The following is a 14,005-nucleotide window of genomic DNA, read 5'->3' on the forward strand; positions in this document are numbered from 1 at the left end:
CTTGATATCAAGGCCTAGTGACATGGCTGTGGCCACAGAAGGAGTCCTTTGGTCGGGTGTCCAAGTTCGAGGCCGCTGGTCAGACCACTGAATCACCCTTCCTCTTTTGGGCTTCTTCCCTATCATGCTTGCCTAGGGTAATTCCTGCAGATCCTGTCCTGCGGGAAAGCCTGATGGACCCAGAGAGTTGGACACCTCTGACAGCAGGAGGGGTTAGCGCCTGGACGGGGAGTAGGGGCACAACTTCTTAGGTGCTTCCAGTGTGACTCTCTTCCCTTCTTGGGCTAGCTATAGCTGACCCAGCCTCAGGCTGCTGCCAGTGGCATTGTAGCGTTTAGTCTTCTAGTAGCTCCAGGCAAGATCTGGGACTTAGCAGTAGGAGGTACTGAATATGGTGTGGTAAGAGACCATCTTTGGCTGAGCCATCTCCGTCAGTGAGAGACAGGGTGTGAGACTGCGGGAATCAGGCTGATGCTTCAGGGTGCCCAGACGGGTCCCACCTCCCCGCGGATTACACTGCTAATGAGAATCTGTCACCGTTACAACCCTGACTCCCGCTAATGTGATAATACCTCATAGAATTAAAGCCGAAAGGCGAGAGCACAAGCAAATCCAGCTTGCATTACAGGGACTTAAATGCAAGGGAGGGTAGAAATTCCTTGGTCACATTTATCCAAAGAATGCCCAGAGAAGGAAGAGGAGCTGCCCCTTCCAAACTGATGGTAGCTTTGGCTTTTTCTTCCTTCCCAAGATAATCCAGGACTCCAAAGTAGGGCTGCCCCATAGAGCCCAGCTCCACCCATAGCAAGTCTGTACCAGAAATTAAGGGGCACCAAAAGGTCCTGGACATATATCTTTACAATGGGTAAACCACCAGGGACTCCTTGCCTCAAATTTGGAGGTGCATGAATGGCAGAGGAGTGCATTAATGACAGGAGGAGACTAGCTAGGCCATCCCAAAAGCAAGGCCCTCCGCCAGGCGCATCCCTACTTCCATTCCATCTGTAATCAGCTTTGCTGATTAGCCTTGTCATGTCACAAAGGCTTTCTAATTGCCCAGCGCAGCGACAGAATGAAGTTTCACAGCCATGTATAAATATTGGTGGAGATAATCATGCCATCTAGCACTGCGAGAGCCCCCGTCACGCTGTTCCAACAGCAGCTTTCTGTCTGAGGCCAAAGTGTCCCTGCAATGCCAGCCCTGGGGTGGCCACACAGTGCTTGACCCACTGCATCGGCTATTCTAGCTCTGGGACCCCACCGAGCGGTCTGCTGGCCCTTTTCTGCACCCCACAGCTTTCACAGCCTGGGGACTCGTACAGCCTTTTCTGTACCTCAGTCCTGAACTACTTTGTTTTCTGTTAGTCCAGAGCAGACATCTCACACCAAGCTACCAATGCATGTCAAGCCTGGTCCAGTGCAGACCCCCTATTCCAGTTCTTCTTCTCTCAGCTCTGCTGTTTCTTAAGTCAGAATTGTTTATATTCAGCCCACAGCGAGGCAAGGGCCTTTTTTGCATTTCGATCCAGACTTATCTACAGTTAATGGATAGTCAGAGCCAATATTTGTTCAGGCCCATATCGCTACAGGATAAAAACAGCTGAAGTCAGCCAGCCCCATGGATTCCGGCCTGTGTTGTGTAAAGCATTGCTTGTCTGATCATCATCATGCTTTAGTCAAAGCAGCACTGAGATTAGAAAAGATGATCTGTTGATGTGCAAATGGAGCTATTTTTGGAATTAACTTCATTACTTGCACTCTATGGTGCAAATACCTTGATATAGTAGCACAGTCAGTCTATACCCCTGTGTGCTGCTATTCATGCAAATCTTGTCTATAAACTCAGCATATATTTGGGCATTAATGATGAAATTAGGGCCAAGGTTTCCCAATTCATTTTGGGCATGAAAGATGCTCAACCCATGGGGCCTAGTCGTCATCCAGCTGGTTTCCTTGTTATTCATGCCTCTGTTGTTATGCCCTGGGAACATCTGGCTCCAGATTCCTCTCCGGGGCTTGGAAAGGGGACAAATCAGCCTTTACTTTGCCCCTTCTGTATGGCAGGGTGGGGCTTTGGGAGGTGAGGCAGTGCAGTGCAGGCCTCCATGCAACGCAGATATGCTTCCTCATTTCTGTTCTTCTCTTTGTGAGACTCAGTGCTTTGATTTCGGGAGCTCCTCACAGCCTTGGCTATAAATGATTTTAAAATAAATTATAAATGAAATTCTGGGCTGCTGGATCCTCCTTATTAAAGCAAAGGGCTAGGGTGCAACAGAAGCAGTGATCTCTAATGCCAACGTAGCTCACATTAACCTCATGTGGTTTCATAGTCAAGGTTTTAGCTCTCTCGTAAGACCCCTAGACTCAGGACTTCTTATTGCACAAACATCCACAGATGAATGAGTTAACGAATGGAACAAGGATAAATGGTCTCACGTTGCAGTAAGGGAGGTTTAGGTTAGGTATTAAGAAGAAACTGCTCACAAGGAAGGTAGTAAAACACTGGAACAGGTTATCCAGAGAGGTAGTGGACTCTCCAACCTTGCAGTATTTTAAGACCTGGCTAGACAAAGCCTTGACTGGGATGATCTAGTTGGGGGTGGTCCTGTTTGAACAGGGGGTTGGACTAGATGTGACCTCCTGAGGTCCCTTCCAACTCTCGTTTTCTATGAATGGTTTTGTTTAACTGCAAGAAACCCATGTCTGGGCTTTTCGAGAAGAGGCTAGAAACAGATGCATTGAGCATGATCCTGACTAGATTAAGTACAAGAGATGCAAACCCTTTTAAAATGGATGTTGGAGGGGTTCGCCACACAGGGCTTTGCGCTGAGGTAGCTACCCTGATTCCAAATGGAGGCAAAGCTCAGATGGCCTGGAGCTGAACGTAGATTTTAAACATGACTGTCATTGTCCAGCGCTGTCTGAGACCAGATGCATTAATGTATCTCTGGAAGGCACCTCATTTTCCTGGCTTGGAAAAAGCCTGTGAGACCAAAACCAGGCTCCGCATCTCTTCTTTGGTTGCTGGCCTGGGAAAGAACCCCCCTCCCCTGCCCAGCAGCAGCTCCAGCACAGCTCTGTCTCCTGACTTAATTAATTAACCACCAGCTCTGGCTGGAACATTTATTGCAACAAGGTAATCATTTTTTAATCTGCTCCCACAACAGACACAAAAGCCTCCTCCAAGGTCAGTGGCAGGCCTGGGAATAGGATACACGTGGCTGGAGTTGCAGCACAGTGCCCAGCAGGCTGGACCACACGGCTGCTGTTATACTGCATCGCATGCTCCAGTCCTGCAAGGCTCCAATCCCCTTCCAAGGACCAGCAGAGATTGGGGCACTCAGGAGCTGGCAGGATGGGGACCATTCAGGAGGGCTCACTCCACCTGTGATGGATCTGATTTCAAGCAGGCATTGCTGGTCAGCTATGAACAAATGTGAGAAAATGATCAGCTGAGGACTTCATTCTCACTGGTTAAAGGGCCATTTATATTTTCCAGGTTTGCTGTGGCTCCATCCAGGCCTGCTACTCCCAGACCTTTAATGGGTTCTTTGAAATGCTCTTTGGGAGGGTTTCATTGTAGGTACCAGAACATGGTGTTTTATCAGGCTCTTAACCTATACTACCCTCAAAGGCAGAGAAAGGGGAATTACGGGGCAGGAAAGGGACAGGAAATAGGACAGGGTAGAAAGGAGAGCTAAGTGTTTACTACTGCTAGAGCAGTCTGGGAGTCTTCTGTCCTTGGAGCACGCCTCAGTGATCAGGTACCAAATTGTCCCTGAAAGGCATCTCTGCTGTGTTTGAGATGGGAAGCTGGTGGCCCTGTTTTGTGGGGGGAGGAAAAGGACTGTGTTGGTTGTTCTGCAAAGTTAAGGAAACCAAATGCAGGAAGGGCAAGTTTTTTAAAGCAAGGAAACCTACCAGATCTGAACTCAGAGCAATATGCTCCTGCTCTGCTTATGCAAGCAAATGCCCTTCTCCAGGACCCATTTCAGGCAGGCAGCAGAGTGGCCTGTCTAGGAAGTTGCTCTGGGCATAAAAGCAGGGGCCTGGCTCTCTGAGCGGGCTGGGGGCACTCTGTCAAACTCCACTTGTTATAGAAAACTGTTTATAGAAATCAGCAGAAGCTAAGGATAGAAAAGCCAGCATGCCTCAGGCAGAGAGGCATAGCTGGACCACCCAAGGGCTGGGCTGAAATGAGGAAGGAAAGAGTATGGCCGGGAAGGCAATGGGTTAGAAACAAAGCCTAGTTTGTGGATGATATGATGAGATATAATGTGGGCTATTCTGCCATCAGGACTTTGCGGAGGGCCTTAATATGACAGCAAGTATTGCTGCATGAAAAGGCGTGAGTGTTGCCATCCTGGCCAAACCGAGCTGGAGAGAGGGGCCCAGCGGCCACCCCCACCTCTGCTGTCTTCAGCTACATCCTGAACATCCCCTGGGCTAGGAGAATTGCCGTCGGGTTCTCACACCCCCCTCCTGTGTTGTTTTCCTTCCCTGCTTTATTTCTCTTTATCTCTCTCTTTTGCCTCCTGCTTAAAAAGAGGAGTCTGGCTTGGCTAAGATTGCCTTTTCTTGCACCACACACTCCGAATTTGTGTTCAAAAGGGCAGCTAAAAGCAGTGTCTTCAGGAGCCCGATGCCGGGACAATTTGGCCAGGCCTTGGAGCAGCTGATAAGATTGTGTGCTGTGCCTGCCTTTCTCTAGTGGCCAGGAACAGAAGCTGTAATTTCTCTCTCAACTGCTCTCTCCTCTCCCCTTTGGCATGCGTAGGTTTGCCTCACTTTGTCTTCGAGGCAGCAGGATCAGACTCCCACAACATGAGCAATGACAACAGCTCCGGCCCCTCTCCACTGCCTCTCTCCTCCCCAACCCGCTGAATACGGCTTTTGATGCCATCTCAAAGATTGTCTGACCGGATTTTTTGTTTCCGCTTCTTATGGGGGGGGGGGGGGGGGGGGTTGTTTCTACTTCTTATCTAAAGTGACAGGAAAAAAAAGGGGATGCTGAACTGAAAGGTTCGCTTAACACTTGACATTTTTGCTTGTGATCCCCCCCCTCCTTCTTGTTTTCCGTACTGTGAATGTGAGGTTAAAGCGTCTAAGGATGATTGTTTGCCACGGAAGCAGCTGTGCTCAGAGGCCTGAATCTTGTAGGACTGTTGAGGTTGCATGGTGACAAGGTCGGGGTGACTCTGCATGCTCTGGGCCCGTGTACACCATTGCACAGCACAGCAGGGCACGGGGGATAAAACGGGCGTGGGCTCTGTGCAGCCCAGTGCATGCCTGGCGTCCTAGTCGCTCTGAGCACAATAGTCCCCCAGACTTCCAGCCTAGCCCCTGCCCAGCAGTGCTGCTACGTTTGTCTCCGCTCCTCAGGGACATCACTGGTAGCAGGTCCTGCCTTTGCCTCCCTGGCCTTTGCTGGCCGCGCCACAGTGAGCCAGGCTCTTCTTCCAGGCAGGTGTCTGCATGTGGAAGGCACCCACACCCCCGCCTCCTCCGTGGTCCACAGCTGCTGGACACCCAGTGAGGCCCTCCCAGCGCTGGGCTGGGGGCTCTGGAGGGGCATAGCCCGCTCTTCTCCTGCAGGGCCACGCGCTGCAGACAAGGCGGGGAGCACTGGGGGCTTAGGAGCTGCAGGGTGTATGTGTGTGTGTGTGTGTGCAGGGGGGGGCGCTGGCTGCTGGAGGATGAGGCGTGGAGACAGGCAGCTGGGGCTCTTGGCCGTGAGGGAGGAATCCTCCGTGCCCTGCGTGTGTGTGTGCGCGCGCGCGTGCATGTGTGTGGGTGTGTGTGAGAGTGTCTGTGAGGGTGTGTGGGTGTGTGTGAGAGTGTCTGTGAGGGTGAGTGTGTGCATGTGCGTATGAGTGCATGTGTGTGAGGGTGAGTGTGAGGGCTTATGCGTGACTGTGTGTGAGGGCGTGGGTGTGTGTATGACTGTGTCGGTGAGGGTGTGTAAGGGTGGGTGTATGACGTGTGTGAGGGTGAGCATGCACGTATGTCCGAGTGTGTGCTCGGGCACGTGTGTCCGAGTGTGTGTGTGAGAGGGTGAGGGTGTGAGTGTGGGAGCGCGGGCGAGTGCGAGCGGGCGCGACCCGCCTGCCCCCCCCGTCCCTCCCCCAGTGCGGAGCGGCCCCGCGGGGCCAGGAGCGCCGCCCGCCCCGGCCCGCCCCGCGGCCCCTGCCCTGCCCTGCCCTGCCCGCACTCCCCGGCGGCGGAGCTGCGTCCCTCCTCCCGCTGCGGCCCCGCAAAGTTGGGCGCGTCCGCGCTCGGGGCAGCGGGCAGGGGCTGCCCTCGCTCCCTCCCTCCCTCCCTCCCTCGCTCGCTCGCTCGCTCGCGCTCCCTCCCCGCCGGCGCGGCTGCCTTTGGCTGGCTGCGGAGGCCGCGAGGGGGTGGGCGAGACGCGGCATCAGCGGCAGCGGCAGCGGCGGCGGCGGCGGGCGAGCCAGGGCAGTGCGGGCTCCGAGGCGAGAGCTGCGGCCACCGCGAGCGCCCGCCCTGGGGAGCCCGCCGGGGGATGCGGGCATGGCCGTGCCCGGCGGCACGAGCTGAAGCGCGGGGCTGGGGGGCCGGGCTTGGTGGCTCCCCCCGCCTGGATCCGGGGGGGCTCCCGCTGCTTTCCGCGCGCCTGGGGACCCCGCTGGATGCCCTGCCATGATCCTGGCCAACGCGCTCCGCGTCCTCCTCTGCCTCGGTGAGTGCCCGCCCGGAGAGCTGGTGCCCGGGCTGCGCGGGGCAGGCCAGCGGGAAAGTTGAGCGAGGGGTGGCCCTGGAGCTGGGGACGCGAGCCCAGGCTCCTCTCCCGTGTCCTCGCCCAGCGCCGCTGGACAGGGCTGGGGGCACGCGCGAGGCGAGAGGAGCAGTGGGGAGCTGCTAGGAAGACTTCAGGGTCCTTCCCCCTCCTGCCCCTGAGATTGAGGGGTGCGGACGGGGTGGGTTTCCTCGGTCCCTGCCCTGCGGGAGAACGAGCGACCTGCTCTCCGTGTCGCGAGCGCTTTCCCCCCGCGACCGGAGCAGGGTTTTTGTGGATGGGCAGTGGGAGCGAGATGGTTTGGGACCCAGGCGGCTGCGAGGATATTTCCTCCTTTGGCTTAGGGGGACTTCAAGAGTGCGTGTGTATGTGTGTGTGGGAAGGGGGGGGGGGGTTGCTTTACGATCAGTGCTTATCCACCAAAGTGCCTCTGAGGTACACCTGACCCTGAAACATCCTTGCTGGACAGCACCTGGGGGCTCCTGGCTGTACACAAGCGGGGGCAGAGGGATGATGGCAGAGAGTAGCCCGTGGGTTGGGTGGTGTCCTCCTTCTCAGTGGCTTGGGGGCATTGAAGGCACTAGGTGGGGATGGGTAGGGGGAGCAGGAGCTTTGGAAGAGGCCCCGGAGGGGAAAAAACACAACTGCCGAATGATTGAGGCTCTTTGTAGCTTGCCCCCTGGTCTTCACGCATGTCTTGCTTGTTGGAAAGCTTTGCATGAAGAGTTCAGGGACAGGGGAGCGCTCCTGCTCCCTCTTTTTTCTTGCATCTCTGCATGGGGAGGGGGGGTGGTACAGCAGCCTGTGATACCGGTGGCCCCAGCTACTCTCCGTCGCCCACGATGGGGAAGCTGGTTCCCTTGGATCTTTATTTTAATGACCGCTGGCTTCTGTGGGGGAGGGGAACCGGCCAGGATTTCATCTGAGTCTTAGCGGATTCAGTACAGGCAAGCCTCACGCATGCTGCCCGGGATTTTAGGGCTCATTGGGCACATTGCATGCACAGCGGGTGCTGCCCGCCTTTGCGAATCAGACCTGTGGGTTCACTGCCTCGTGGTGGGCTGAGTCCCGGAAAGCCTGGCCAGGCCAGGCCTTGAGAAGCTGACCCTCAGGACAAACTGAGCCTGAAACTGATTGTTTTTTGGGGCACAGCTAATACCGCTGCACTTGCGAGGCTCTGAAGCTGCACGAGCATGAGAGGCAGGAGCAGTTTGAATTGAGTGAAGTTGTGGTAATGAATGACTATTTAGCTATCAAAGAGCCCCCGTCCAAAGGTCTCTGGCGCAGCCAATCAGAATAGATGCATGGGCCTGATTAAAAAAGGCACCGTGACTTAGTAATGATCAAGGAGGCTGCGGGGAGATTCGGACGAACCCTTTAGCCCACTGGATTGTGTGCAGCTGCTTGTCCGAGCTTTGTGCCTCTGTTGCAAATCCTCGCTGTGCTCTGACGTCCAGAGGCTGCTGAGGATGCGATTGACTTTCTCTGCAGATGTTTTATTGCTATGGGTTTTGGGTGTGTGTGTGAGGCTGCTGCTTCTGGGGTAGGGGGGAGATTAACACCACCCCCTGATCCAGGCTCCCCCCCCATCCCCACCTCCTGGGAGTTCTGAACAGCCTTGCATTTGCCTTTATCTGTGGGGGGAAAGGCACCATCACACAGCACTAGGGATGGGCTGGGGTTGGAAAAGGGGCTTGGTGGGTCACTGCTCGGCATGTGTAGATATAGGGGAAGGATCCTTCTCCTTTGCTGGTGGGCTGGGCTGAGCTGGCAGTGCCTGTGCTGGGGCTGGGGGGAGAGTGCAGGGAAGGAGGTGTGATGCAGTCTCGGGTCTGAGTGATCTGGAGGGGCATGAAGATGCACCCTTGGGATGACCAAGGGCATATTCTAACGAGAGAGACTATGGCGAGGGGGAAAGCAAGGGGATGCACAGGGAAACAGCTTCCAGCCCTCTGCTAAAAGCCTGGGGAGCTCCTCTTCTCTTCCTGGCTTGTAGAGCAGCACCTGCTCACTACTACCCTTCCCTCTGGGCTGCTTCCTCCTGTCTCCAGCTTCTTAAACTGCTGGGTGCGCTGGGCTCAAGCCCCCAACTTCAGGAGAGCTGAGAAGCGGGAGCTGGGGTCTTGCCAGTGCAGGGCCTGATCCTGTCAGGTGCTGAGTGCTTCACTCAGCAGCAGCTTGGGGCATTTGATAACTTGCAGGACTGGGCTCTTAGATGGTGACTCATAGGGTCTAATAGACAGCCAAGGAGCTATGTTAGGTGCTGCCTCCAGCTGCACTAGTTCTAGGCCAAATGCTAGCGTGCATCACCCTGCTTCCAGAGCTAGGACTGCCGGGCAGATCAGGGACTGCTCCTCCTGTTAGCAGATTCTTGCCATGTTCCCTCTCGCTGCCATGAGTAGGTGCCAGTGTCCATGCTGGGATCGTCGCAGCAGTGCACCCATGTACAAAGCCTTTCTGTGCTGGGCCTGCCAGGGATTCCCTCCATCAGTGCAAGCTCTTAGTGTCCTGATCGGAGTGGAGGAGCTGGAGGGAACTGACCGAGGGTGGAAGGCCAGAGGAAATGTGACGGACCGTGCTGTGGGGCCATGTTGGGAAGGCCTGGGGTGTGGGTTCCCCCTTCCCACTTGGGAGTGACGGGGGCAAGGCCTGGGTATCAGTGAGGTCTAACTCCACACAGAGTGTAGTGCCAATATCACCCCTGGTGTAAACCCAAGGGATTTGCACTTGGGATGGGAAGGCGCATGTGCAGAGAAGTGGGAGAGGGACAAAGAGTCGGTGTGGGGAGGCAATGGAAGGGTCCATGATGTTCAGTTGCATCTAAGCCCTTGGAGGGAAGTGCCTGTATTGTTTGCATTGGGATCTGGTGCCTGAGGTGTGACACCCTTGTCCGTTGTAGCCTTTTTTTGAAGATGTGGAGACAAACTGTCTTTACTCTGCACACCAAACCTTCTTCCTTCCTGGGGTGAGGAGCCTGCATTTAGTCCCTGGAAGGATGGGAGCATGCAGACATTGGCTCCCATTCCTCCCTGCCAGCTCTGCCTGCAGTTTGTAGCTCCGAGGGCAAATGATTTAGCTGTCCATACGTGAGCGCCTGGCTTGGAATTGGCTTTGGTTGTGGAATGAAGAGGCGCCCATGTGGAGGGGCGATCTTGGGACATCCGAGAAGTGCTCTGGCTTCCCTCCTCCAAGTCGTGGGACCCAGGGCACTGGGAATCTGAGAAGACCTTCCAGTTCATCAAGGGGAAATTTTCCTCTCAGAACTCAACCGTGATGTGATTTGTGGCTGGGTGTCCTGCACAGGCGATGAGGATTATGAGTGCACCTTCGTGTCTGCCCAGATTTCATCCGTGGCCTAGGAGGTGACGCAGTGGCTGAAGTCTGGAGAAGGAAGGACTGCTTATGCCTATTCTTCAACAGGAGGGCAAGCAAGGGACTGTTTTTCTGCAAACACGCTTCAACTGACCTGCAGCTCCCTGCTACATTGCTCCTGGATTTTACCAGTCCTCTCTGACCCCGGGGGCGTTGCCCTGTTCTTGCCTTGAACCCCCATGGATCATAATGCCTGTTCATGTTTTGCAAGGCTGAAAGAGATAGTGTGATAGCTCATTAACTTGCTTTCCCTGGGTCCACATCTGAAAGGCATTGATGCCTGACCCAGGACACCACCCTTCCCAGCACAGTATGGAGGAGGTGGTGGCAGGAATGACTAGCTGTCAAATAAAAGAGTCTCTCTGCTAGGATGTGCAGGTTGTCAGGAGAACAGAGCTTTCTAAAAGCCTGCTGTGCTGCAGGGGTTTGGGAGGGAATAGGTTGTGGCTGAGAATGATGCCAAAAAGGCTAAAAATAAATGCCAAAGTGACCCCTCGCTCTTTGAGGCTTGTTGCTTGTTGCATCTGGAGGACAATCGGGTCTCCGGATGCAGCCCGGGAAGGCCTCTAGGTGTCACTGTCTCACTTCTGTACCCGGGCTGTGTTGCCCCGTGGTCGGGGATAGAGTGGAATTTGTGCGTGGAGGCTACGGCCAGCCTGACATTTCTGTTTGTATCTAGGGTTTTTCATATCTGTGCGAGTGAGGCAGTGAGCATTTCCGTGGCATGCAAGAGCAGCCGTTTGCCTTTGAAGGCTGGGAGCTAGGCGGCCTCAGGGCTCTGGGAGGGATGGGAGAGGGAACATAGGAACCTGCAGCACAATCCATCACATACTAGGGACAGAGAGAGAGAGACAGCCGTTAAGTGCCCAGGCTGGAAGGCAGCTCAACGTGCTGTCTGGACATGTTTATTCTCTCCTTCGTTACAGCTGACTTCAGCTTCCTCCTATACAATATCCAGCATCAGGTGATGGGATGGGGTGGGCTTCAAATTCAGCGGGATGCTGTTTCACAGCCATTTATAAGAATATAACAGTATAAATGAAATGAGGTCAGAAATGACCAGTTAGAAATGAGGCAAACAGGTTGTCTCTGGTTCCGGTCTGATGTGCGGACGAGAGAAGAGAGCGTTGGAGGGAAGGGAAGGTGGGTATGGCTGAGCTCAGCAGTAGGGGAAGATGCAGTGTCCCATTAGTTCTGCAGTCCTGAAGGAGCAGGTTCACTATAGTAATGTGTAGGGATAGGTCCAGCAAGGAAAAATTTTGTCCCCTGCACAGCTCAGGGTTGTTCCCAGCCTGCAGCCAAAAATCACGAGGCAGGCTCAAAGCTAATGAGATTGGGTTTTGTTTTGTTTTTTTAATACTTTTGGGTTTGGTTTTTTTGGCCTTCTGCTTTGCAAGCCTTTACCGGTCAAATTTTGAAGCTTTTCTCCAAAGTCAATGAGCTAGAATTATGCTCTGTCTTTGTCCTCCCCCTGATAAAACTGAGACTCTGGTATGAGCCAGTGTGATAAGATCATCGCAGCTGGTAGCCCTTGACTGGGGTTTGTATTTCATTCCCTTTGGATTTTTTTGCCCTCTTCAGCTGGACTTTAGTGCCATCTTCCTGAACAAGGCCCCTGGGAAGCAGCTTCCATTCAGCTCAGAGGGAGTGTGATGCTATTTGTCTGGTCATGAGGTACTGATTTGCAGTGCTGAATTTAGGCATTTGCCTTCCCACTGTCCCATTGACTTCAGGGATCTGTGTAATTGTAGAGTGATCTGCGCCTTCTCAGATTTTCAGCTTCTAGACACCATGCTCCCATTCCCTGTTCCTCAAATCCTCCTATCTTTATGTTTGGGGAAAGCAAAGAGAAGGCCTCATTGTGCTTTCAGTTTTCCAAGTGAGGCAGGGTCCTCCCAGCTTCTGGTAAAGAAGCGGCCTCAAGGCTGCTCTAGGTTTCCCTGGCAAGGCCTGGAAAGCAAAGGATAGCTGTAGCAGCACAGCCTCATTTCTTTTCCTTTGTCTGCAATGCCTCCAGTAGATCACGTTGGCATGAAGCTTGCATGCAATGTTACAGCTACACATATCAGGGCATCTCATCTGCATCTTGTTTCCTGGTCTTTTGATGTCCCCAGAACAGCATCAGGAAGTCAATGCGAATCAGACCTTGTATCACCAAAGCTCAGTCCAGGGCCTAGGCTATCCTGCTGCTCAGCCCTGGGTCCGTAGCACAGTTGAGCCCACCCCACCAAGCAGCTTGCTGTATTCCAGCACCACTGCTTAAGCTCAGTGTTGAGCCATTGCCCCCCTGGCCCTCCCTTGCTCCCACTCTGGGCATTGCTGATGCCCTTCACTTCTGGCCTGTAGCCGCCTCTGCTATCCTGATGTGTGCAGCGGATATTTCCAGTAGCGTGCTGGGGACATTGTGTGGAGCTGCCTTTCCTAAGGACCCGCCAAGCCATTCTGCAGGTCTCCCCCCATGCCTTGGCTATGTGGTTAGCAGTCGATGGCATTCAGTTTGAGACCCACTTTCAAACCTACTGGAGGAACAAATCTAGATGGGGCTCAATCAGGGGTGATGTGCACGTGGGAGAGTGCCATGGCCTATGCAAGGACTGGGACCTTCTAGCACGTAATGTCTCAGCCCACTGCTGACTTATGGTGGCAGGGGAATAGCTCATCTCGAATCCAATGTGCACAAGGCTCAGGGTCCTGCACTGCAGGGGAATGTGTTTGAAAGGAATGGCCCTGGTGGTTCTCAGTCGTGTAGCTGGCTCTTTGATTTCTATCCGTGCTGTCTGCTTGAGTTTTGCATGAAGCCTTAACTGGTTTTTATTGGAGCCGCAAATAAGCTGCATCAGAAATCTTGTCTTATTGGATAATTACATATCTACTTACCTTCCAAGTTCCCACAAATTTAATCACTCCATAAAAACAGCTGGGAGCTTCAGTTTGCTCATTGAAACAGGCGAGTTGCATTTGCTTTTGTTGTGGAACAGCAGTGGGATTCCCTGTGATTCTTATTATTTTTTTTGTAATAAAGCTGCTGCATGCTCGTTCGGCAGCTGCAGAGCTTGGGGAGTATAGGTTGAGTGTCCACCTTCCCCAGAGTTTCCTGGCTGTGTTTTGTTCTGAACATAAACCTGGCTGTGGTAGGCTTTGTGTGCAATGCTTGCCCTAACATTTGAGTACAGCTCCAAGAGCTGGCAGCAATAGTAGACTCTTATCTTTTATGTGGACCAGCTGCTAGAGGGCGACATCACATACAGCATGTTTTTCATTGAGATGGAAAGAACACCACACAAGTGCGCACATGCTTTTTTGCCCATCTGGCTCTCATTTAGGCAGAGACGGCTCTGAGCTCCAGGATTAGGATTTGGAACAAGTTTCCAAACCACCTCAGAGCAAGAGGCATGGAATAATCTCATGCTGGAATGGTAGGAGGCTGAGAAAGCACAGGGCATGGCTGAGCAGTGTAGGGAAGCTGGAGGGATGCCTGGCAGGGTGGGATGTGCTGACCTGATCCTGATAGAGGATGCTTGGTGTGTGTTTCCTAGGGTGAGAAAAGCCCCTGTGTCCATCAAGGAGAGGGGAGTTCTCCTTTGACCCCAGATCTACTCATGAATTAAACCAACGAGCATGGGCAAGAATCACCCGGAGAAGTTCTTGGTTCTTCTCTGTACTCTGAGATTCCTTCGGCGGTTGACTGCTTTCTTATTGCCAACTCCGATGACTCCTGATTTACCCCTGAGACTCGGGCCCCATATGTCCCGCCTGTCCTGCTCTGGTACCCTGGGGAAGGTGGAATCCATTGGTAACACCGGCGATGGCGAGTTCCAGACATCAGCTCCTTTCTAGGGACTGAATGGGGAGCTTACAGGGAGGGGAAGATATGCT

General features: G+C 53.7%; 1 protein-coding gene across 1 annotated transcript in view; it reads left to right on the top strand.

Moving 5' to 3' along the window:
- The first annotated feature begins 6,267 nt into the window (after window positions 1-6,267).
- GFRA2 (GDNF family receptor alpha 2) overlaps window positions 6,268-14,005 on the top strand; it is a 66,680-nt gene continuing 58,942 nt past the window's right edge. Inside the window, exon 1 of the mRNA XM_006258381.4 lies at window positions 6,268-6,700. Within this exon, the coding sequence (XP_006258443.2) occupies window positions 6,661-6,700 (40 nt within the window). The 5' untranslated portion in view covers window positions 6,268-6,660. The remainder of the gene's footprint in view (window positions 6,701-14,005) is intronic.

The sequence above is a fragment of the Alligator mississippiensis genome, chromosome 7 (assembly GCF_030867095.1).
Source record: "Alligator mississippiensis isolate rAllMis1 chromosome 7, rAllMis1, whole genome shotgun sequence".
NCBI classification, from domain to species: Eukaryota; Metazoa; Chordata; order Crocodylia; family Alligatoridae; genus Alligator; species Alligator mississippiensis.